This window comes from Geotrypetes seraphini, chromosome 7, assembly GCF_902459505.1.
Source record: "Geotrypetes seraphini chromosome 7, aGeoSer1.1, whole genome shotgun sequence".
In the NCBI taxonomy this organism is placed as follows: domain Eukaryota; kingdom Metazoa; phylum Chordata; class Amphibia; order Gymnophiona; family Dermophiidae; genus Geotrypetes; species Geotrypetes seraphini.
Window position 1 is genome coordinate 69,211,104 of NC_047090.1, and position 23,267 is coordinate 69,234,370.

Below are 23,267 nucleotides of genomic sequence, written 5' to 3' on the forward strand. Positions count from 1 at the left end.
CGAATGGTCCATCCAGTCTGCCCAACCTGATTTAATTTAAATTTTTTAATTTTTTCTTCTTAGCTATTTCTGGGCAAGAATCCAAAGCTTTACCCAATACTGTGCTTGGGTTTCAACTGCCGAAATCTCTGTTAAGACTTACTCCAGCCCATCTACACCCTCCCAGCCTTTGAAGCCCTCCCTCCACCAAACGGCCATATACAGACAAAATATAATAAAATCAGGACGTGATACAAATCAACAAAATAACTTATTACAAAGACAATACTTAACTAACAAGACACAAAAGGGAGAGGGTGAACTACAATAAGATCAAGAAAAGAGCACAAAGGAAAAAAACAAAAGGAGGGAAGGGAATTCGTTTGGGCTGCCTGTAAAGATTCAAGAAAAGAGGTTAGAAAGGAGAATTAGTGTTAGTACTCAATGGCATCTCTAAAAAGGAAACTTTTTAAAGCTCCTTTAAATTTATCCAGATTTGGTTCCTCCCTAATATAAGGGGGTAAGAAGTTCCATAATAATAATAATAATAATTGATTTTCTTATATACCGCTCAACCGGAAGTTCCGGGCGGTTCACAGCAAGAGAACTGAGTCATATCAGCGAAGACACAAAATACAGTAGATTTCAGTGGAATACAATACAGTGAAATACAATATGATGTAGTACAATGTAATGTAATGTGAAATCATTGCATAAATTTACCAAACAAATAGGTTTTTAGCGATTTTCTGAACTCAAGACACAGCCAAGAGTTCATTTTCTCCGCTTGAAAAGTCAGTTTTGTCTACAAAACTTTTAAAATGACAGGCTGTCAGAGCGGGGTACATAAACATACCCAAGTTGATTGTGTTCTTATTTGATGAGAATAATTTTAGTTGGGTGGATAAGTATGATAGTAGTAGTCCGAAGAGTGCTTTATAACAAATGCAGCCAAATTTAAAAATAACTCTAGATTCGAAAGGGAGCCAATGAAGTTGCATGTAAAAAGGGCTTACATGGTCAAACTTTTTAAATCCAAAGATCAGATGAACAGCCGCATTTTGAACCAGGCGAAGTCTTAGCAATATTTTCTTGGTTGACCCTAGGTATGTGATATTACAATAGTCTAAGGTAGATAGGATGGTGGATTGAACTAGTATCCTAAAGGACTCCATGTCAAAATATTTTTTAATGGTTTTTAGTTTCCATAAAATAGCGAAGCATTTTTTAGTCAATGTGTTTCTCGAATGTTAGGTATCGGTCCCAAGATTTTGATCTGACTTGCTATCTCGAAATTTTGACCATTGAGTTGAATGGAGGGTTCCCTGAGTTTGTCATTGAGGCTAGCAAGAAAGATCTTAGTTTTCTCAGGGTTGAGTTTCAATTTTGATTGCAATATCTATTGTTTTATTTTTCCCAGAATATTTGAGATTAGGATAGGTAGTTCTGTTGAGAATGATTGTAGTGGTATATATTGAACAGCGTTGGTGATAGTGGAGAGCCTTGCGGGGTGCCACAGGAATTTGTCCATAAGGGGGTGTATTTACCTGCACTGTATACTTGATAAGATCTGTTTTTAAGGAAACCCTGGAACCATTTGTGTACATTACCCATGATTCCAATTGAATTCAAGCAGCCCAATAGTAGATCATGATCTACGAGATCGAAGGCACTGCTTAGATCTAGTTGAAGAATCAGGGCACTGGTACCTAAGCTAAATAGGTTGTTTAGTTGGTTAATTAATGATGCTAGTATGGTTTCTGTACTGTGACCTGAATAGGGGAGTGGTTTCTGTGAAGGAGGTAGTACAGCGAGTGCAAAAAGTCTTAAGACTGGGAACAAAGAGTAGATTTTGGGAGGATGATCTGAGAGCTCTAATGGGCGAGTGAGGAATAAGTAATTTATCAATGAAGGCTGGTTCTCTGGATTTACTGTAAGTGTTTTAAATGTGAGTAATGCAATTTTGAAATTAATTCTATGAGGAACAGGAAGCCAGTGGGCATTTTTAAGTAGAGGGGAGGCATTGTCATATTTCTTAGAGTTGGTGATTTTAAAGGAAGTATTTTGAATTAGCTGAAGACCTCTGATTTCTTTTTGTAAGATTCCTTTATAAAGTGAATTATAGTAGTCGATTTTAGAGATAACAAGTGAATGAACTAAGATATTTAGAGAGGAGGGCTCCAGAAGACTAGCTCGAGATATAATCATTCGCAGTTTGTAGAAGCAGTTTTTGACTACTGCATCTATCTGATAGTGGAAGTTTAATTTGATTTTTTTTGCATACTACTGTGGACCACCCTATTGCACATAGCTGATATAGAGCTCATAGCTGCACTGCATGGCAAGGGTCCTTCTGATGTTCCAGACCTGCATGGCTAATGTACGAGGTGGCAGCTTTCTGTGGCGCTTACAGAGCTGCCTCCTATGTTTAATACACAGCAGTGCTAGGAGGTTGTTGTCCTCCTTACTGAAGTTTGTCTCCCTCCTATGAAGCATTCTCATACACTACAGAGGGCACTGTTCCATGTGCACAGGAGCCGGACATCCCTCCTCATCATGGCCTGTGCAGCCCATCTATAAGATGTCCACTTCCGCTCTTGGCCATTCTCACTAGATTATTTGGAACATCCATATTTGTGTTGGGAATGTCTCTGGAAGCAGGAAAATGTCCATCGCTCTATTTTCAGGCAGTTTTTTGTATGTCCATCATTGGATGTCTAATCAAAAATACTCTTCTGTATCAGAAATTGTCTTAACATGTCCCTTTATTTGCTATACCTCATTAGGATTAATGTTCTATTTTATAGTATACTAATGTTTTAGCCCGTTGCATTAACGGGTGCTAGAGTAGATGTCTATTTTTCGGGGGGAGGGGGGTGTTCTTTGTCTCTTTCTCCTTGGATGCTGTCTGTCTGTCATTCTTTCTGTCTGTGTCTCTCCCTGGCCCCCTGTCTTTCTATCTTTCTTTCTGTCTCTGTCTCCCTGGCCCCCTGTATTTCTCTGTTGCACCATGCCTGCCTGTCTCTCAGTGGCCCCCTTCCTATGTCCATAGTGTCCCATCCTATGTCCTTAGTGCCCTCAGTGCTTCCTTCTTATGTCCTTAGTGCCCTTTCCTACATCCTTAGTACCCCAATGCTTCCTTCCCATATCCTCAGTACCCCTTCCTACATCCTTAGTGCCTCCAGTGCCTCCTTCCCATGTCCTAAGTGCCCCCAGTGCCTCCGTCGTGTCCTTAGTGGCTCCAGTGCATCCATCCTGTGTCCTTAGTGCCCCCGTGCCTCCTTCCCGTGTCCTTAGTGCCTCCAGTGCATCTGTCCTGTGTCCTTAGTGCCCTCAGTGCACCTTCCTATATCCTTAGTGCCCCCCAGTGCCACCTTCCTATGTCCCCCTCACTGCCTTCCAGCCTTTGACCCAACTCCACCCCCAAAGCCAGCCAGCCTGCCTGCCTCCCTCCAATCCCCCTCTACCCCCAATTCCCCCTGTACAGTAGAACCCGGCATTTTTATTTCCCTCCTTCCCATCCCCCCTGTGCAGTAGAAACGTTGATCAGCCTGTTTCCATCTTCCCCCGCCACCGTGCAGCTGACCCCACTGACCTTCCCATCCCACTGCGAGACGACCTACAAACCTTCTGGAACCAGCAGTATCCCCATTACTTTAAAGACGCTGCTTCGCAACCTTCTAATGCCGATTTCCTCTGCCACGTCTCTGTCTCTGATGATGTCATCAGGGACACGGCAGAAGAAATCGGCATTAGAAGGTCGCGAAGCAGCGTCTTTAAAGTGCTGGGGACACTGCTGGTTCCAGAAGGTTTTTTGTTGTTTTGGGGTGGATGGGAGGCTCAATGGGGGTTCGGGTGCGGTGCGAGGGGGGAGGGGCGAAGACGACGAACTTCTTCCTTATAGTGAGTCGAGGGAGGGAGTAGAAGCGCGCATTTGCACTCTTGCCGGCGGGGACCTACAGGTTCACGGAAAACGGAACACGCAGGTAAGAGTGTGCATGCACACTTAGGGTTTTATTAGATTAGATTATTGTTCATATATTACATTACATTACATTAGAGATTTCTATTCCGCTATTACCTTGCGATTCAAGGCGGATTACAAAAGGATTATAAATGGTGGGTTACAGTGGAAGATCATTTGTCATTTCTAGAGAGGTAAAGAGTACGTCAGGTAGTTTCAGTGTGGCGGGAAGAGGGAGGGGGGAAGGATGGTATAAGTGATGTTAAGGCTGTTTTACGAATTTCTTGAAGAGTATAGTTTCTATTTCTTTTCTGAACATTTTGTAGTCTGGGTTAGTTATCAGTAGTTTGGAGATCTGGTTATCTAGTTTTGCTGCTTGAGTGGCTAGGAGGCCATTGTATAGTTTTTTCCGTTTTACTTCTTTGATCGGGGGGGGAAGGTGGAGGGGGGGTTTCCTATGTCTGATTGAGGTGGTTTGGATGAGGCGGTTGTTCAGATAGGTTGGGGTGTCTCCATTTAAGGTTTTAAATAACATGCAGTAGAATTTAAATAGTATTCTTTCTTGGATTGGTAGCCAGTATGAGTTGATGTATTTTTCTGTAATACGGTCTGGCTAAGATATTACTATTCTTACCAATATTTGACTGCGGTTTATAATGTTATTATTCTCTTTCAAATGCAAGTTTCCAGAATTCTTTTGTTTGTATCCGATTTGTCTGGATATCAACCTGCATATCTTTCAGTTTATCCTATAATTTATAGTTTTTATGCTCAATTACTCAGTGCACCCCCATTTTGTCATTTGTTTGTTAAATTTTTGCCATAAATTGTTGCTTAAGCATTGATTTTCTTTTTAGATTATACTGTTTAGATCAGGGTTTTCTTTCTATAAGTGGACTAATTGGACTGACTGCTATTTTTTCTGTGGGTTCATAGCAGGGAATTGTATTCAACTCACCTTAAGTTTCCACAAAACTTCCTCAAGTTCTTTCTTCCTATTTTCTTTCCAAGTGTAGCATATCCATTTCAAATTCTGATAAGAATAGAAAAAGTAGTTTAAAGTTTATTCTTTTCTTTTCCTAACTATCTAGTATATGGGGATGGTGGGTGGGGGCGTTGGTTTTCTAAAAGGAAGGTTGACAGCCAGCAGGACAAAAAACAAGCAAACCTGTCAATGTACATGCCAGTTTTCTGCCAACTGCTGAATTCTCCCTACTTGCATTTCTCTTTTCTCTTGCTGCAGTACTTGGGATACCCTACCCTCATATATCCAATCCACCTCCCCCCAGACTGGCAGCTTCCAGTCACAATGTGGGGGCAGAACCACAAGGCATCATCAGATGTTCCACACACTAAATTGCTGCAGTTCTTCTTTCCCCCATACTGCATATCCTTTCCTTTAGGGCTACCAAGAATGGGGGTGGGGGGTGGGCAGCAAAATTCCCTGGGCCCGGCCTCCAAGGGGTCCCGACACATTCAATAGCTTCTGATGGCAGGCACAGGTGGAAGGCTGGACCAATCTCTTGCTCCTCTACTGGGTTATCATGTTAACTCTGCTTTGCTGGCCATGGGTCTTTCTTCCTGTCACGTCCCATCCCACATTTTGTGTAAAGTACTTCCTTTTCTGCCTAGACAGAAGAGGATGTGGTAGGAAGAATGACCTGTGGCTGGCAGAGCACAATTAACGGGATAACACACAAACTGGGACACAGGAGCAGAAGACCAAGCGAGCAGTAGCTCTCAAACTACTACCACAAGTAAGCATGCCAGGGTGTGGGGGAGTGTCAGGGTAGGGTACTGTTGTGTAGGGGGGAGGGGGGAGGGCACAATTGTTTGCCAAGGGTCTGACTTTGTCTCTCAGCAGCATTGCCTTCCTGTCTTGCCTCTGGGCTCCTTGGCGAGTGCAGGTTTCTGAGGTACTCAGTTTTCTGCTGCAGGTGTTAGGTCAGGGGCTGATGCTGAACTCTTACTCCCGGATTCTGTAACCAGTGCCCATGTCAGTGTCAATCACGTGACAGCGCCGGTTACAGAATTGCGCCTGATTCAGGTAAAATAGGCGGCTGAAATGTAGGCCCGGAAAACCTTGGCCTATATTTCAGCCACCTATCATTGCCACGGGATCCTAAAGCCAGCCCGCAGCTGCCATAAGATGATCGTGGCAGGGTAATTTATCCCCAGTCAGCTGAGCCCCGAAGTTCTGCTGGTTCAGCTGATCGGAGGAGGGGAAATTCCCCTATCACAATCAGCTTATGGCAGCTGTGGCAATAGAGGATCCCCCCAATCAGCATAAGGAGAGGTATGGCTAGTAGGAAAAAGGAAGTATTGATGCCCCTATATAAGACTTTGATGAGACCTCATTTAGAATACTGTGTACAATTCTGGAGGCCACACCTTCAAAAATATATAAAAAGGATAGAGTCGGTCTAGAAGAAGGCTACTAAAATGGTGTGTGGTCTTTTTCATTAGGTGTATGGGGACAGACTTAAAGATCTCAATCTGTATACTTTGGAGGAAAGGCATGAGAGGGGAGATATGATAGAGACATTTATATACCTATGTGGCATAAATGCGCATGAGTCGAGTCTCTTTAATTTGAAAGGAAACTCTGCAATGAGAGGGCATAGGATGAAGTTAAGAGGTGATAGGCTCTTGAGTAGTCTAAGGAAATACTTTTTTACAGAAAGGGTGATAGATGCATGGAACAGTCTCCCAGAAGAGGTGGTGGAGACAGAGACTATGTCTGAATTGAAGAGGGCCTGGAATAGGCATGTGTGATCTCTCAGAGAGAGAAAGAGATACAGCGATGGGCAGACTAGATGGGCCATTTGGTCTTTATCTGCTATCATGTTTCTATGTTTCTATGTTATTGACAGAGAATGGAGTGTTCTTACTTCTTACATTGTGAAGTCAGAACTCCCAAAATGCATGATGACGTGTCCTAAACTTAACAGAGCAAATCAAAATGTTGCAAATGTCTTCTAACATAGGCAGATGCAATATTTTATACAATCAGTGGGTGGCAGCATAACATAAAAACATACAATAAGAATTGGTACATTTAGAACAGTAAATCTTTCTTAGGGGCACCCCCATCTTCCCTTGTAAGGGTATCTACCCTCTGAGCATGGATAGACAACTTTCTTATCAAAGTTTCTCTAAATGACAATCTAAAGCATATGAGTCCTTTCAAACTTTGGAAGAAGATCAGACACAAAAGAAATCTGAGAATTTCCTAGAGGCTCTAGGAAAAGATGCAGTTGAAAAGCTGAAAAAAAGTCTTAAGCCTGATAAACACTCACCTCAGTTCTCTCCAGAACTTTCTCTTTTAACAAGCTTCCAAGTCACAGCAGGGCTCTGCCCTTATCCTATGACTTCTTTTAAATGTCCAAAGTGTCTCTCATGTGCAATTTTGTCAAATACCTTCTGAAAATTCAGAAACACTTTCAGGCAATCCACATTCTTCAAAGACCAACAGTTACAACTACAGATCCTTAAGTTTATGGAAGAAAACTGGAAAGAAGATGTGTAAATTTTGCTTTTATGAGGACAGACTAAACTGCAGAAAATACATGGTCATTACTGCCAAGCCTTAACAGAAACCAAAAACCAATCCAAAATCACTGTATGTACTTACAACAAGAGTACAAGAGATTTTAAACAGTGATAAGAGAACAGAAACATAGGATGTAAATGATGAAAAACTTCTTAAAGTAGGAACAGCATGAACACAGGGCATTGCAGCTACTAATGGAAAAAAGCTTACAATGTGTTTAATTGGCTGCAACGTAGAAACTGGATCTAGAATTCTCTTTATGCTTGATTTGCAAATGCTCTGGCCAGGGTAAAAGGGGGAACATAAGAAATAGTCAAACTGGGTCAGAGCAATGGTCCATCTAACCTAGCCCAGTAACTTGTTTCCACAGTGGCCAATCCAGGTCACAAGTATCTGGCAGAAACCCAAATAGTTGCAACATTCCATGCTACCAATCCTAGGTCAAGCAGTGGCTTCCCCCATGTCGTCTCATTAGAAGACTATGGACTTTTCCTCCAAAAACTTGTTTGAGCTTTTTCAAAATCAAGCTACGCTAACCACTGTTACCACAACCTCTGGTAATGAGTTTCAGAGCTTAACTATTCTTTGAATGAAAAAATATTTCCTCCAATTTGTTTTAAGAGTATTTCCATGTAATTTCATTGAGTGTCTCCTGGTCTTTGTACTTTTCGAAAGAGTGAAAAATTGATTTTCTTTTATCTGTTCTATACCATTCAGGATTTTGGAGACCTCAATAACTTCCCCCTCAGCCGTCTCTTTTCCAAGCTGAAGAGCCCTCACCTCTTTAGCCTTCCTCATATCAGAAAGAATAAGGAATATATTCTAAGGAAATATTTCTTTACAGTGAGGATGGTAGATGCATGAACAACTTCCTGTTGGATGACAGGAGGGATGAGGACGATATTTGAATTTAAGAAAGCATAGACCAAGTACTTATAATGACTAGGATTGCCATTCAACAAATTACGTATAATTGAAAAAATTGGAGTAGATTAAATTATAATTTTTGGTGGAATTCCTTATGTCATGTTTATAAAATGGAGAGATTTATTGCAATACAGCGGGGATGTATCAGGAAATTTCAAGATGTGTGGGAATCATTAACAAAGTATTGTACTAATTAGATGACATTTTTCCCCTTAAATTTACAAGTTCAATTGTGAGAGGGGGAGGGGGGTAATTTTATTGTTACTTATTGTGTAAGGTATTGATTATATGATAGGAAAGGGTGGGAGATAAGAGCGTGGAGGGGCATAATCAAAAAAACCATCTAAGTCCCTTTTTGGCCTAAGTCCTTAAACGTTCAAAGCAGAAGCAGGGAAAGTGTCCATAACCAAACCAAACGTCCTTGTTTGATTATGGCCTTCCTCTGCCTAAACTCCCAATCACCACTACGTCTAAAAGTACACCCACACGACGTCTACACTTTTTAGCCATAATGAAACAAAAAAACGCCTAAGCCCCAACAGAAGGGCTTTTAGGCGAAGGAGGAGCCAGGCCTTCGCCTAAAAGCTGGATTCTGTAACCGGTGTCTGTCAAAAACAACACTGGTTACAGAATCCCCCCCCCGCACAACGATCCAAGCAAGAGGGTGCCCAAGCCCTCCTGTCATGTCAAACCGCCAACCCCCCCCCCCCGACAACATCGGGGCAAGAGGGAGCCCAAGCCCTCTTGCCTCGCGGCAGCCGCAGCACCCCCGATGATCCCCGGCGATTGTGCCCCCCCGCCGAGTACGATCGGGCCAGGAGGGAGCCCAAGCCCCCCTGGCCCCGGTGACCCTCTACCCCCCACGCCCACTACAATACGGGCAGGAGGGATCCCAGGCCCTCCTGCCCTCGATGCAACCCCCCTCCCCCAATGATCACCCCCCGAACCCCCAATCGCCCCCCCCCCGCCGACCTGCGACCCCCCGGCCAACCCCACGACCCCCCAACCCCCACCCCCCTTCCCTGTACCTTTTCAAAGTTGGCCGGACAGATGGGTGCCAAACCAGTCCGTCCGGCAGGCAGCCGACTCCAGAATGGGGCCAGATTGGCCCAGCTGTCCCAAAGCCCTGCCCACAGGTGGGGGCCTAAAGTGCCTGGACCAATCTGTGGGTGAGGCTTTGGGACGGCTGAGGGTCGTGGGGTTGGCCGGGGGGTCGTGGGTTGGCGGGGGGATGATCGGGGGTTCTGGGGGGGCGATCGTTGGGGGGAGGGGGGTTGTGTCTAGGGCAGGAGGGCCTGGGATCCCTCCTGCCCATATTGTAGTGAGGGGTGGGGGTAGGGGGTCACCGGGGCCAGGGGGGCTTGGGCTCTCTCCTGGCCCATTACAGTCGCGGGGGGGGGGGGTCGCCGGGACCAGGAGGGTTTGGGCTCCCTCCTGGCCCGATCGTAATCGGGGGGTGGTCACCGCAGCCAGGAGAGCCTGGGCTCTCTCCTGGCCCACTCGAGTTGGGGATCGCCACGGGCCAGGAGAGCTTGGGCTCTCTCCTGGCCCAATGTTAATTGCGAGGGGGGGGGGATGGATCGCGGCAGGAGAGATGCCTCATCTCCCCTACTGCGATGCCATCATTCCTCTACCAGAACTGCCGCGACCCGCGGCAGGAAAGATAGGGCATCTCTCCTGCCGCGGGTCGCGGCAGTTTGGGTAGAGGAGTGATAGCATCGTGGTAGGAGAGATGAGGCATCTCTCCTGCTGTGATGGTTGCGGTGCGTAGGTTGCCGGGCCGCTGAAACTGATGGCGCCAGTGGCCATCAGCTCAGCGGCCCCTTTTTCGGCACTTAGACCTGGTTTGACTATGTCTAAGTCAAAAAGGTCTAAGTGCCGACTAGGCAACCTGTAAATGTTTTGGTTATACCTGTTGTATGCCTAGGTGTAGGTCGGCCCACCCCCCGCCCACTTCCCGGCCTTTCCCCTCCTCTAAACACACCTCTTTTCTCTCTGTGCATCTAGAGGCAGGGGAAAGGCCTAAGCTGTTTTTAGATACGTCTAAAAACCAGCTTTGGTTATGGGTACTTGGACGATCAGGCTTTTTGATCGTCCAAGTAGCCATTTAGTACACAATTTTTAGACTTTTTTTTTTTTATTATTAACCCCATATCATTTATACCATTGATGATTATTAAGTGATATATTTATTGTTAATTTGTTTGGACATATTGTCACACTTATTGTAAGTTTGAAAATGAATAAAGAATTAAAAAAAAAAATTCTCTTAGGGAGAGAGAGGGATTGTAGTACATACAAATTGGGCAGAATGGATAAACCAAATGGAACGAGGCTGGAATAGGCTTCAACAGCAACACCAGTAGTTGAGAAGTAGGACTGGTAATGGGCAGACTTCTATTGCTCTGTGCCTTAAAATTGGCAGGGAGAGGCAGAGGTAAAAGTATATCAGTATTTACTCATGAAGAAGTGTAACCTGTGCAGAGTGCCAGATTCACCTCTGGCCACCTTGATGGGCAGACTGGATGTACATCTGCAGGTCTTTACCATGTTACTGTCTTGTATAGTTTTCTAGATTACCATGTAAATTATTGGAGAAGGTGGAATATTTGTTTCCCAGCAAAATACAAGTTTAAAATGAAGAGTTTATTGTTCATTTCCTAGGATTAATTTTCAAATCATAAAAATGACAGAGAACAAATACGTTCCTTTGCCAAGGCATTTCCAAACTGAAATGCATAGAAACATGATGGCAGAAAAAGGCCAAATGGCCCATCTAATCTGTCCATCCACAGTAACCAATATCTCTTTCTCTCTCCGAGAGATCACACGTGCCTATCCCAGGCTCTTTTGAATTCAGACAGTCTCTGTCTCCACCACCTCTTATGGGAGACTATTTCATACATCTACCACCCTTTGTAAAAAAGTATTTCCTTAGATTACTCCACAGCCTATCACCTCTTAACTTCATCCTATGCCCTCTCATTGCAGAGTTTCCTTTCAAATTAAAGAGACTCGACTCATGCACATTTATATTATGTAGGTATTTAAATGTCTCTATCATATCTCCTATCTCCCACCTTTCCTCCAAAGTATACAGATTGAGATCTTTAAGTCTGTCCCCATACGCCTTATGATGAAGATCACACACCATTTTAGTAGCCTTCCTTTGGACCGACTCCATCCTTTTTATATCTTTTTGAAGGTGCAGCCTCCAGAATTGAACACAATATTCTAAATGAGGTCTCACCAAAGTCTTATACAGGGGCATCAATAACTCCTTTTTCCTACTAGCCATACCTCTCTCTATGCAACCTAGCATCCTTCTAGCTTTTACCATCATTTTTTCAACCTGTTTGGCCACCTTAAGATCATAACATACAATCACACCTAAGTCCCACTCTTCTGTTGTGCACATAAGCTCTTCACTCCTTAATCTGTACCGTTCCCTCAGGTTTTTGCAGCTCAAATGCATGACCTTCCATTTCTTAGTATTGAATCTTAGCTGCCAAATTTCAATCCATTCTTAAAGCCTTGTCAGGTCTTTCTTCATGTTATTCACACCATCTGGTGTATCTACTCTAATGCAGTTTTTTGTATCATCCGCAAAGAGGCAAATCTTACCCGACCAGCTCTTCAGCAATATCGTTTATAAAAATGTTAAAAAGAACAGGCCCAAGAACAGAACCTTGAGGCACACCACTGGTAACATGCCTTTCCTCAGAGCGATGTCCATTGATCACTACCCTCTGACACCTTCCACTCAACCAGTTCCTAACCCAGCCTGTCACTTTGACACCCATCCCAAGGGCACTCAGTTTATTTATTAGACATCTGTGTGGAACACTGTCAACGGCTTTGCTAAAATCTAAATACACCATATCTAGCGCACATCCTCTATCCAATTCTCTGGTCACCCAGTCAAAGAAATTGGTCAGATTTGTCTGACAAAACCTACCTCTAGTGAATCCATGTTGCCTCCAGTTCTGTAATCCATAGGATTCCAGAAACTTGACCATTCTCTGTTTTAAAAGTGTTTCCATTAATTTGCTTACTAAAGAAGTCAGACTTACCGGCCTGTAATTCCCTTCTTTTTCCTTACTTCCACTTTTGTGGAGAGACCACATCCGTCCTTCGCCAGTCCTCCGGTACCACTCCTGACTCTAGAGATTCGTTGAAAAGGTCAGTCAGCGGAGCTACCAGAACTTCCCTAGGATGTACACCATCTGGCCCCATTACTTTATCTACCTTTATTTTAGCTAGCTCCTCATGAACACAACCCTCTGAAAATTGATCAGGGTCTATTACTCCTCCATCCCTATTCACTTTTGTCTTCTGCAGTTCTGCCGTGAACACAGAATAGAACTATCTGTTAAGCAATTCGGCCTTTTCTTTATTAGCTTCTACATATTCCTCCCCTTCCTAGCCTCCTTACTGAATCACCTTTATGATCTCCTTAGCAAAAGCAAAAGCGCACTGATCCTACAATTAGATCTCAGCAGCGCGTTCGACCTGGTAGATCACGAAATCATGCTACGGTGCCTTGAAGCAATGGGAATTACAGGAAAGGCAAAGAAATGGTTCCAAGAATTCCTAACAAACAGATCCTACCGGGTAATCAGCAATGGAAACTTCTCCAAACCATGGAAAAATCCATCAGGCGTGCCTCAAGGCTCCCCCCTATCACCCACTCTTTTTAATATCTATATCGCCTCCCTAGGTCACCTACTACAAAAACTAAATTTAATACACTACATTTACGCGGACGACATATCCATCCTTATACCCTTAAATGACATCACAAAAGACATTGTAGATAACCTCTCAAACACAATGACCGAAATCGATAAATGGACCACTAATTTCAAACTAAAACTAAACGCAGAAAAAACAAAAGTCTTCCTGGCTAGTCCTAATGACACTATTACGAGAACATCGCTAAAAATAAACAACCACGAATACCCAATTTCCAAAAACATAAAAATACTGGGTATCACTCTTGACACTCACCTAACTATGACTGACCACACAAATTCACTAGTGAAAAAATGCTTTTACACGCTATGGAAACTAAGAACCATAAAAAAATACTTCGACCCTACATCATTCAGGTTGCTGGTTCAGGCACTGACCCTATCCCTCCTTGACTACTGCAATATCATCTACCTGGGCATCCCACAAAAGACAATAAAAAAACTGAGATTAATACAAAACACCGCCGTCTGCCTAATTTTCGGACTAAGAAAAAACGACCACATCAGCCCCTACTATAAAAAGCTGCATTGGCTTCCAATAGAAGCGAGAATTCTTTTCAAATTTGCTTGCACCTGTTTCAAGCAAGCCTGGGGACTAGCACCATCATACCTACAAACTCACTTCAGCCTACACAACCCCACTAGAACGACCAGAAACAAAAACATCTTTGCTTACCCAAAGACTACAGGCTGCAGATACAAATCCTTCTTGGACAGAACCTTTAAGTTCCAAGTGAACAGACAGCAAATCTGGCTGAAAAACCACATAAACGAACCCAATACGACTTATAATGCATTCCGCAAATCGATCAAAACCGCCCTATTCGCAAAATTCATTGACTAAAACAGTCCCCCCCCCACTAGGACTCCCCTCCCCAACAAACGCCTTTCTCTCTCTCAAGAAGCCCCTCTTTTCTGATATCCTCTACCCTTAGAACTCCAACTTATGGATGTCCTAAATCTCTCAGATATTCTTTGCCCATAGATCTCCAATTTAACACGTAAGTTTCCCATTTAGACTATCGTACTGCATTAAGACTCCTTGTACGGTATTATATTTAGACTTATTATATGTTATTGTATTTAGACTCAATGTATTATATTCTATTGTATTTAGACTGCATTATATGTTATTGTATTTAGACTCACTGTATTGTATTGTAAGTGGATCTATGATATCGTATTGTATTAAGATTTTTGCTATTCGCTGAATGTCCAGCCTTCTTATAATGTAAACCGCCTAGAAGTCGCCTGACTATGGCGGTATAGAAAAATAAAGTTATTATTATTATTATTCACCTTTGAATCTCACAATGCCACATTGCACTTCTTCCTATCCCTTAGGGCATGGAGCTGGGATAATGCTCAATTCTTAGGTTGGGAAAGTCCAAAAGTAAGAAGTCCAATTTAGTTCAAAGCAGTGAAGTTAGAGTATTCACTTTCAGGTTAGGCTTTTTTAACTTGGGGTTAGGCAGCTTTGTGGTGCTGTATCTTGGCTAGCCCCCCAAATGTGGAACAGCTTTCAGTTTGCTGGGAACACTTCCTTCTTAATACCACGGTGGTATTAAGAAGGAAGTGTTCCCTATTTTTAAGGTTAAGAGGCCAGACCTGTTCCTCAAAGTGTACTGATTCTTCCTTTTCAAGTTCAATAGGTCTCTTTATTTGTATTTACTAGTGTCACCCTGTAGATGGCAGTAGAGCTCCTGCTCCTTATTGAAGCAGGTTTTATTTGTGTGAGATAATGTGTACAACTTTCAGTTCCAATGTAAGTGGATATGCATGTGTGATGCGAATGAGATGGAATGTGTGACCATATTGGCATGGTGAGTCAGTGATATTTGTGGTTTGGGTTAAGATAGAGTATGTAATAGTACTGACTCTGAGAATTAACAGATGCATGTGGTATGATGTGGTTCTGGAAGTTCAATAGGTATGTATTTGTGCAATGTACTGTATATGAATCTGTGGGTGTGAGAACTGTTGTATAACCAACCTCTTCCTAGGTGGCATTTCTCTTTATAAAACTATATTGGCCAGGATATAGAGTATGGTCTCAAATATAAGACAACTCACTTTCTCAGGGTAAAATTAAAAATATAAACTCTTTATTTTTTGTCCTTTCACCTTCCCCTTTGTTCCACTTCCATCTCCCTTTTTTATCCTTTTACTCTTTTTTCCCTTTATCCTTTCCTTTATATCACTCATACCTCCCCCATCTCATTCTCCTTTTTCCCATCTCACATTGTTCTCAATGTTGGGGTGACTGATGTATTTCCCACAGGCTCCAGGCAGACCACTGGGTTCTTCTCTCCTGTCCTGACCCTGTTCATTCTGCTCCCTTCTAGCCCAAAGAGATTCACTGCTGCTTCGGCTACAGAGCTCAGTCATGCCCTGGCTCCTTTCTTCTTCCTCTTCCAGTCCTGATTGTGCCTCTGCTATCTAAAAATAAAGGCCTGGATTAGAACCGATTTCTCTTCTGACCCCTTCTTTCAATTGCCCAGAGCAGGCTTGGAATTAAACAAAGTACTGTACTTGAAAGACAAGGTGAAAGGAGCTTTAAAATTAAAATTTGAATTATAATAGGATCGACATTCCAATTTCTAATATTGTTGGGCACCATTCAGTGATTCCTTTTTTTTGTGTCATATTGTAAACAAGGGCTATGTACCCCACATACAGTACCTGTTCTATCTGTTGCTGTAGATATTTTTTGTCATTTTTCAGATTTTTAGCCTGTAAAATAGAAAGTTCAGAGTTGACTATGATCAGGTTAGGATTTCAGCAAAAACTATCTGGTAAAGAGTCTATAAAACAAAAAACCAGAACCAGGGCAGGATTAGTTCATCGAGGGCCCCTAGGCACCCAAATACACTGGGCCCCCTGCCCCGCCCCACCCCATCATGCGCCCAGGCGGAAACAGGAAGCTGCGTCAGAGGGAAGCTCTGGGCAAGCAGCACCGCTTGCACAATTACAGTTCCCGTTGCCTTTCTTACCCGCGTTGCTTACTTGTCTTACTTTCCAATGATGGGGTGGGGACCGCGTTGCCAATCAGGGTGGGGGCCGCGTTGCCAATCGATGCTGGAGGGGCCCATCGCCGTTTGGAAAAAACAATGTTGATGCCCTCCTTCATCGGGCTCCCCTGACCATTTTGAGCCCTAGGCACGTGCCTACTTGGCCTATTGGTTAATCCTGCCATGACCAGAACTAGTAACATTTACATAAATTACATAAATTTACATAAATTACTGACAGAACTGAGTAGTGGAAATGTTACTTGCCCAATAATCTGGCACTGAAGCAGTGGAAGGAATGATTAAAATTCCGCGAAACGCTGGCCGCATCGGCCCCGACTGTATAGTGCATGGCAATGATGGTCAAATCATAAGAAAGAACAAGCTAAGTGATAGTTTCCATCTGTTGGTACTTTCAAATTGTTGGGGTTGCCTGCCTGTTGTAAAATTGTTTAAAGTGAAAAAGTAAAAAGTTAAAGCAAGAAAGAGAAGGTAAGCTCAAAGTAATTAAGTTAAAAAATTCAAAAATAAAAATAATTAAAATGGGTGGGGACGGAGAGGATCCTGGCGGGGATGGGTGGGGACAGAGAGAATCTTGGTGGGGATGGGTGGGATATCTGTCCACGCGCAACTCTCTATTCTTCTCCCAGAGAGTGGTAGAAAACTGGAACGCTCTTCTGGAGGCTCTCCAGGGATTCAAGATAAAATTAGACAAGTTCATGCTGAACCAGAACGTATGCAGGTAAGGCTAATCTCAGATAGGGCACTGGTCTTTGACCTAAGGGCCGCCGCGTGAGCGGACTTCTGGGCACAATGGACCACTGGTCTGACCCAGCAGTGGCAATTCTTATGTTCTTATGAGTCAAAACAGGGCTTGCGTGCATCTGAGAAGGTGAAAGCTATGCTGTCGGTAGTTTCACTACCAGCAGGGTTTCCCAAGGCAGACAGGTTTTGGTGTAGATGTCAGACTAGCGATGCACCACCCATCTGGGCAGCAGCAAATGGACAGTGTTGGAGGCAAAGGATCGCATTTGATGCGACAACATTTACTATATACTGCGCAAAAGAAAGGCCCAGCAATCTACTGTAGTATTCTGCCATGAAAACGTGGTGATGTACATCAAGTCACTAGAACTTGAACACAAGTCAATGGCACCTAACAACAAAGTAACATTTAGGCACAACGAGCAATGCCTAAAGGTCACATTCCCCTCTAGCAGACTACCAAACAATTGAAACTGGGGCCAGGGCAGAGCTAATCTATTTGCAGCCTTATCCCTTCTTCTGCCTCCTTTCCCGGCTCCTGCTTGTCTTGTTGCTGTGCCACCACTCTAGCTGTCGCAGTCGACGATGCCTCCAACCCACCCAGGTCCTGCTCAGTTGTCATTTCTGCTTAACTCTCCTTAGTAAAAGTCCCTCATAATATTTGATAGATAATTAAATATTATAGATTAACAGGGAAGATTTTCAAACTATTTTGGGTTATGGAGGTGTTTAGCTAATTCTTTGTTATTTAATTGAAAAACATTTTTTGTAGAGTTTTTAAAGTGTTTATTAAAGCCAGTATGTGCGTAGTTTAGCTACAAAACCTCTCTGTTCAATGTTTGATTACCTCCCCCTCCCCCACAACTTTCACCTACCACAGGCTCAATCTTTAGTTTATATAGGCTGTTGAGCCAATTAAGAGGATAGAGGAAAATCCACACCTTAAGATTTTATTGGGTTTCTTCATCAGCAAGTTATTAGCCCTTAGAAATTAGTTCTAGGTCTTTGCAGGTCAGCTTGAAGCACACAAAAAATATACAGCATACAAAATACCTACTAAGCTTAAGGCTCTTTATATTAGTTTAAGCATTCCTACTCCCTTATCAACCTTAAATAAGTAACCAACTCATCAATACTAATATGCAGACAGAAATGCATCAGCAAGCCCCAGTGGCGGTTTAGAAGCCTGATGTTATGCTATGTTATGGCACAACAAGCCAATGCAGCATGACTGGAGAATGTTACATACCGAGTAGGTAAGTACAAATGGTATAAAATTATCCTCCTTGTGATCTAGAAAATATCTTCTTACTAGTTGCCGTCTCATTCTTCTGAGCTCCTGGATCCGTTGCTCAGATCTTCTTTCCTCAGCATCCAGCAGATCTTCCATCTTTCTCTGTTTTAATTATGTGTTAAAATAAAGAATTAGATAATATTCATTAAAAAAAATTATAGGGTGGAATACATTAAGGCCTTCTATTGTCAGGTTTTATAAATTTATAAATATTACATTACATTACATTAGAGATTTCTATTCCGCCATTACCTTGCGGTTCAAGGCGGATTACAAAAGATTTATAAATGGGGGTTACAATGGAAGAACAAATGTCATTTCTAGAGTTGTAAAGAGTAGATCATAGTGATTATTTTCCAGCTAAATAGAGGTTCGTAAAGGATATAAAAACGGTGTTTATTGGTATTTTCATGAGACATATATACTATTACTGGGTACCTTTTCCAATAAAATTAAATACAGTGCAGACCACATATAATGCAGACATTGGGGTTTAAGATATTTGACCATGGTATAAGTGAATCCATGTTATTTCATGCCTATAATGTAATATGTATTTAAAAAAAAACCAGTCCTACTCTTGACTGTGTTATAAGCAATCCTCCATTATATTAAGCTACAGTCATGTGAAAAAATTAGGACACCCCAAGAAATATTCATTATTTCTTAAGAAATGTTCACATATCGATGTCAAATCTATTTTTTATTTATTTATCTCAGGAAAAGAAATTGATGTAATTGCAGGTAATCAACAAAAATTTTCCTTGATGGGGGCTGATGAGAACTGGGAGGGGGGTCTGGCGGGGTGGGGGGGATGCTTGCGATGTTCAGAGGGTGTGTGTGTGGTTTTCCAGCATCTCTCCCTCCTTCCCCACCACCCCAGGGTCTACGAGTTCTCCCTTTCTCTTCCCAACTACCCAACTATCCAGTATCTCTATCCCCACCTCAACACCATCACTTCTCTCCCTTTCTGTTCCTTCACTCCCTAAATCCCATTGTTCACCATCTCTTTTCCTATCCTCTGTTTGTAGAGCCATTATTTCTTCCCCCACCCAGTCCGGCATATGCACGTCTCTTTGACTAAACTAAACTAAACTAAACCTTAAGTTTGTATACCGCATCATCTCCACAGAAGTAGAGCTCGACACGGTTTACAGGAATTACAAAAGAAAGGAGTTACAATGGGAAGAAGAAGAGCTTGGTAATAAGGGGAGAGAGAAGGGATTAAGTGTAGAGGAGAGGGAGGGAGTGGTTACATTTTGGAGAAAAGCCAAGTTTTCAAATGTTTTCTGAAGTGTTGGAGGGAGGTCGCGCTCCGGAGAGGGGCAGATAAGCTGTTCCACAGCTCGGTGATCTTGAAGAGGAGGGATGTTCCAAGTTTACCTGTATGGGAAATGCCTTTTAAAGAGGGGAATGATAGTATGAATTTCTGAGAGGATCTGGTGGAATTGGGATTTGCGGAGAGCCAGGATAGTGGAAACAGGGGAGGAAGGATACCGTGTAATGACTTGAAGGTTAGGCAGGCGCATTTGTAGTGGACCCTGAGGAAAACTGGGAGCCAGTGAAGCTTAGATAGAAGCGGGGAGACGTGGTCAAATTTGCTTTTTGCAAAAATTAATTTGACCCCCCTTCCCTCCCTCCATGTACTTCTATACCCCTTTTTAAAAATCAGCTATGCTATCTACTTTTACCACAACCTCTGGCAATGCATTCCAGAGCTTAACTAATCTCTGAGTGATAAAATATTTCCTCCTATTGGTTGTAAAAGTATTTCCCTGCAGTTTCATCAAGTGGCCCCTAGTCTTTGTAATTTTTGAAGGAGTGAAAATCAATACACTTATACCCGTTCTACTCTACTCAGGATTTTGTAGACTTCAATCATATCTCCCCTCAGCTTTCTCTTTTCCAAGCTGAAGAGCCCCAACTTTTTTAGTTTTTCCTCATATGAGAGGAGTTTTATATCCTTTATCGTCTTAGTCGCTCTTCTTTGAACCTTTTCTAGTGCTGCTATATCTTTCTTGAGATAAGGAGACCAGAATTGAATGCAATACTCCAGGTGAGGTCGTATCATGGAGCAATACAGAGGCATTATAATATCTTTAGTCTTGTTAACCAGTATGTAACAGCTCACAGGTTTTTAGATTATGCTCTTAAGGCTAGACTTGGTTTAGATCTGATTCCATTAGACAGACACTGGTCTACTTTTGAGAAAGTTTTCACCACTTTAGTGAAATCCTTGCTTTCCAAACTCATTGAGCATCAGGAGCAGTGCAGGCCATTCAGTGCGGCTCCCCGAGCTAAAAACTGCTATTGCAGTTTGATAGAAGAGGGCCTTAGTTTCTAGAATCTATAGTCGCTAAATAATTTTCTGACTTTATAGAGAGATTTTCTCTACTGAGACCATTTCGGTATGGCTTTCATCCACTGCACAGTACAGAAACTTTATTGTTAATATTAACAACTAAAGCTAGGGACCTAATTAGCCAAGGGAGGCAGGCTGTTCTCCAGTTCGACTTACTGGCAGCATTCAACATGTATTTATTTTATTAGTTAGTTTTATAGCCTGTCCTTCCCAGGAGCTCAGGTATAATGGGAATATTTGGGAGTGAGCCTCGGGTTTCCTTAGGCTTTGGTATGCCCTGTCTTGGATGGTTAGGATCTTAGGCTTGGAGCGTTATGGTTTGTGAATCAAGTTTCAAGTTTCAAGTTTATTTAAAATTTCTTATACCGCCTAATCAAACCTTCTAGGTGGTGTACAAAAATGCTAAAACCATCTACTGACTAAAATACAGTTTAAAAAACACACAACATTAGGACAAATACTAGCTTTTAAGGACTAATAAACTAACAAAAAATTAACGAATAGAGACAAGCGGGAAAGGGGGCTGGAACTACAATATGTGGAGAAAAAGAGAACATATAAGGGAGAAGAACAAGAGGAAGGGGAACAGGTATTAAGATTCCTTCTCAATACTGGGTAGTCCTTAAAAGGACAATTAGAAGTAAAATGCGTCGAAAGAGAAATGTCTTTAGTTTCATGTAAGTAGTTTGGAATACTGTTCCAAAGAGAAGGGGTGCTAACAGAAAAGATTTAGGACCTTAGTGTGTTTATATGTTTCAATGATGGGATAACAAGAAGGTTTTGAGCTGTAGATCGCAAAGACCTTGTAATATTGTAAGGGATAAGTAGGGTCTTCACTGCTTTCCAGAAGGTTAGTAGGTTGTCGAATGCCCTTATGGCCAGAGGGAATTGGTTCCACAGTTTAGGCACGCTGTGGGAGTATGATCGCTTCTGGAGGGGGGGGGGGGTTGCACAATCTGAGTTCAGGTGCCCCACACCCTTTTAATTGCATGTTTAAGTGATTTGGGACTCATTGGGCTGGTTCTGGACTGGCTTTAAACATTTTTGCAATGTCAATCTTATGCAGTCATAGTAAATGGAGAACTATCTCAGTTCTGGCCCCCAGGCTATGGAGTCCCTCATGGTTCACCCCTTTCTCCCATCATTTTTAACTTCTACGTATTCATTGTATCTGGTGCCAATGGAGGAAGGTGAAACCATATTTTTTTACACCAACGATACTTTTATTCTTCTGAAAATATTTTCTAATACTCAGATACACTATCTCTTTTAGAATATGCAAGTGTATTTCCAAAATAGAATGATGGGCTGTTGGTGACCGCTTGAAATTGAACTCTACTGAAACCAAGTTACCGTACTTTGGTTAGGACTCCAACCCACTTCTTTTCTTGACAAATTGACTTTTAACAGTGAGACTACCCTCTCAATAGAATCTTCTAAGTTTATTATTTTGGATTCAATGTTAACATATTGCCCTCAAGTGAAAGAACTAATGAAGAAATGCTTTTTAAAATTACAGCAGTAAATATATCTTATAGAGTTCATTATTACCACACATTTACAAGGGAATTGTAGGAAGAAAACTTCCCCTGATGCATTTACCGTTTTTCATTTTCAGAAATTCTCTATGATGCATCTGTGTGGTTCTAGTTACATCCAGAAAAACCTGGACCAGCTGACCACAAAACAGAGCATCTTTTGTACAGACATATTGTTTCAGTATATTAATTTTTTCCTGTTCAGTTGGAAAGATAATCTGTAAAGTGGCCCTTGAAGAAATTTCATCCTGACAGGTCTCCAGAAAATTTGTCAAATCAAGGGATTCTAAATTAGCCTCTTTTGGTAAACCATCTCCAATTGCTCCAGATCGAGGTATGAAAGAAAACATAGCGACATTCATAAATTTTAATATTTTCAACATTTTCAACTAGTGATACCATCAAATATCTTAGCAACAAGATCTCTGAAGACAAAAGACGACAAATAGGAAAATTAAGAATATGTAATGTTCTAAACCGGATACAGTTTTCTAGAAATTCCAATTGTCGGTGTATCTCCAAACTGTCTCTAATAAAAGCTGAAGAAGCTTATTGAGCATTAGACACAGATACAGAGATCTGTGTCAGTTTGGTATCCATTGACTTTACATTGGAATCCACGTCATGAAATTTGTCAACTATCTGCTGAGAGAAATTACATGATTGTGAAACTGTGGACTTTGTAAACTCTTCAGTCTTAACGACTACCTGCCAAATATCTTTTAAAGTAATAGCTTGAGGCTGATCCCTTCTGTTTGATTTTTTGGGGAAGAGATGGTATATGAAAGCAACAACTAACTAACTAACTCTTCCTTTTACAAAATTGTGAAAGCGTTTTTTAGCGCAGGCTGGTGTGCTGAATGGTCTGCGCTGCTCCTGACACTCATAGAGTTCCTATGAGCTGTGGGAGCAGCACAGATCATTCGGTGTGTTGGTCTGCGCTAAAAAACGTTTTGCAGTTTTGTAAAAAGGGGTGTGTGTGTGAACTAATTAGCAATGTGTCAGAATTTTGCAGTCACTGTGAATGCTCAAAAGGATAAATTCTATAAGAGTACGCGAGTCAGAATTCTACACAATAAAAACTGAAAATTCAGTGCAACATTTTTAAAAACTGTACACA

General features: G+C 42.2%; 1 protein-coding gene across 1 annotated transcript in view; it reads right to left on the reverse strand.

The window, feature by feature from the left end:
• LOC117364222 overlaps positions 1 to 18,343 on the reverse strand; it is a 43,783-nt gene extending 25,440 nt beyond the window's left edge. Inside the window, exons 1-2 of the mRNA XM_033953236.1 lie at positions 18,266 to 18,343; positions 4,902 to 4,976 (exon numbers count right to left, since the gene is read on the reverse strand). Of these exons, the coding sequence (XP_033809127.1) occupies positions 4,902 to 4,976; positions 18,266 to 18,343 (153 nt within the window). The remainder of the gene's footprint in view (positions 1 to 4,901; positions 4,977 to 18,265) is intronic.
• Positions 18,344 to 23,267: the final 4,924 nt, after the last annotated feature.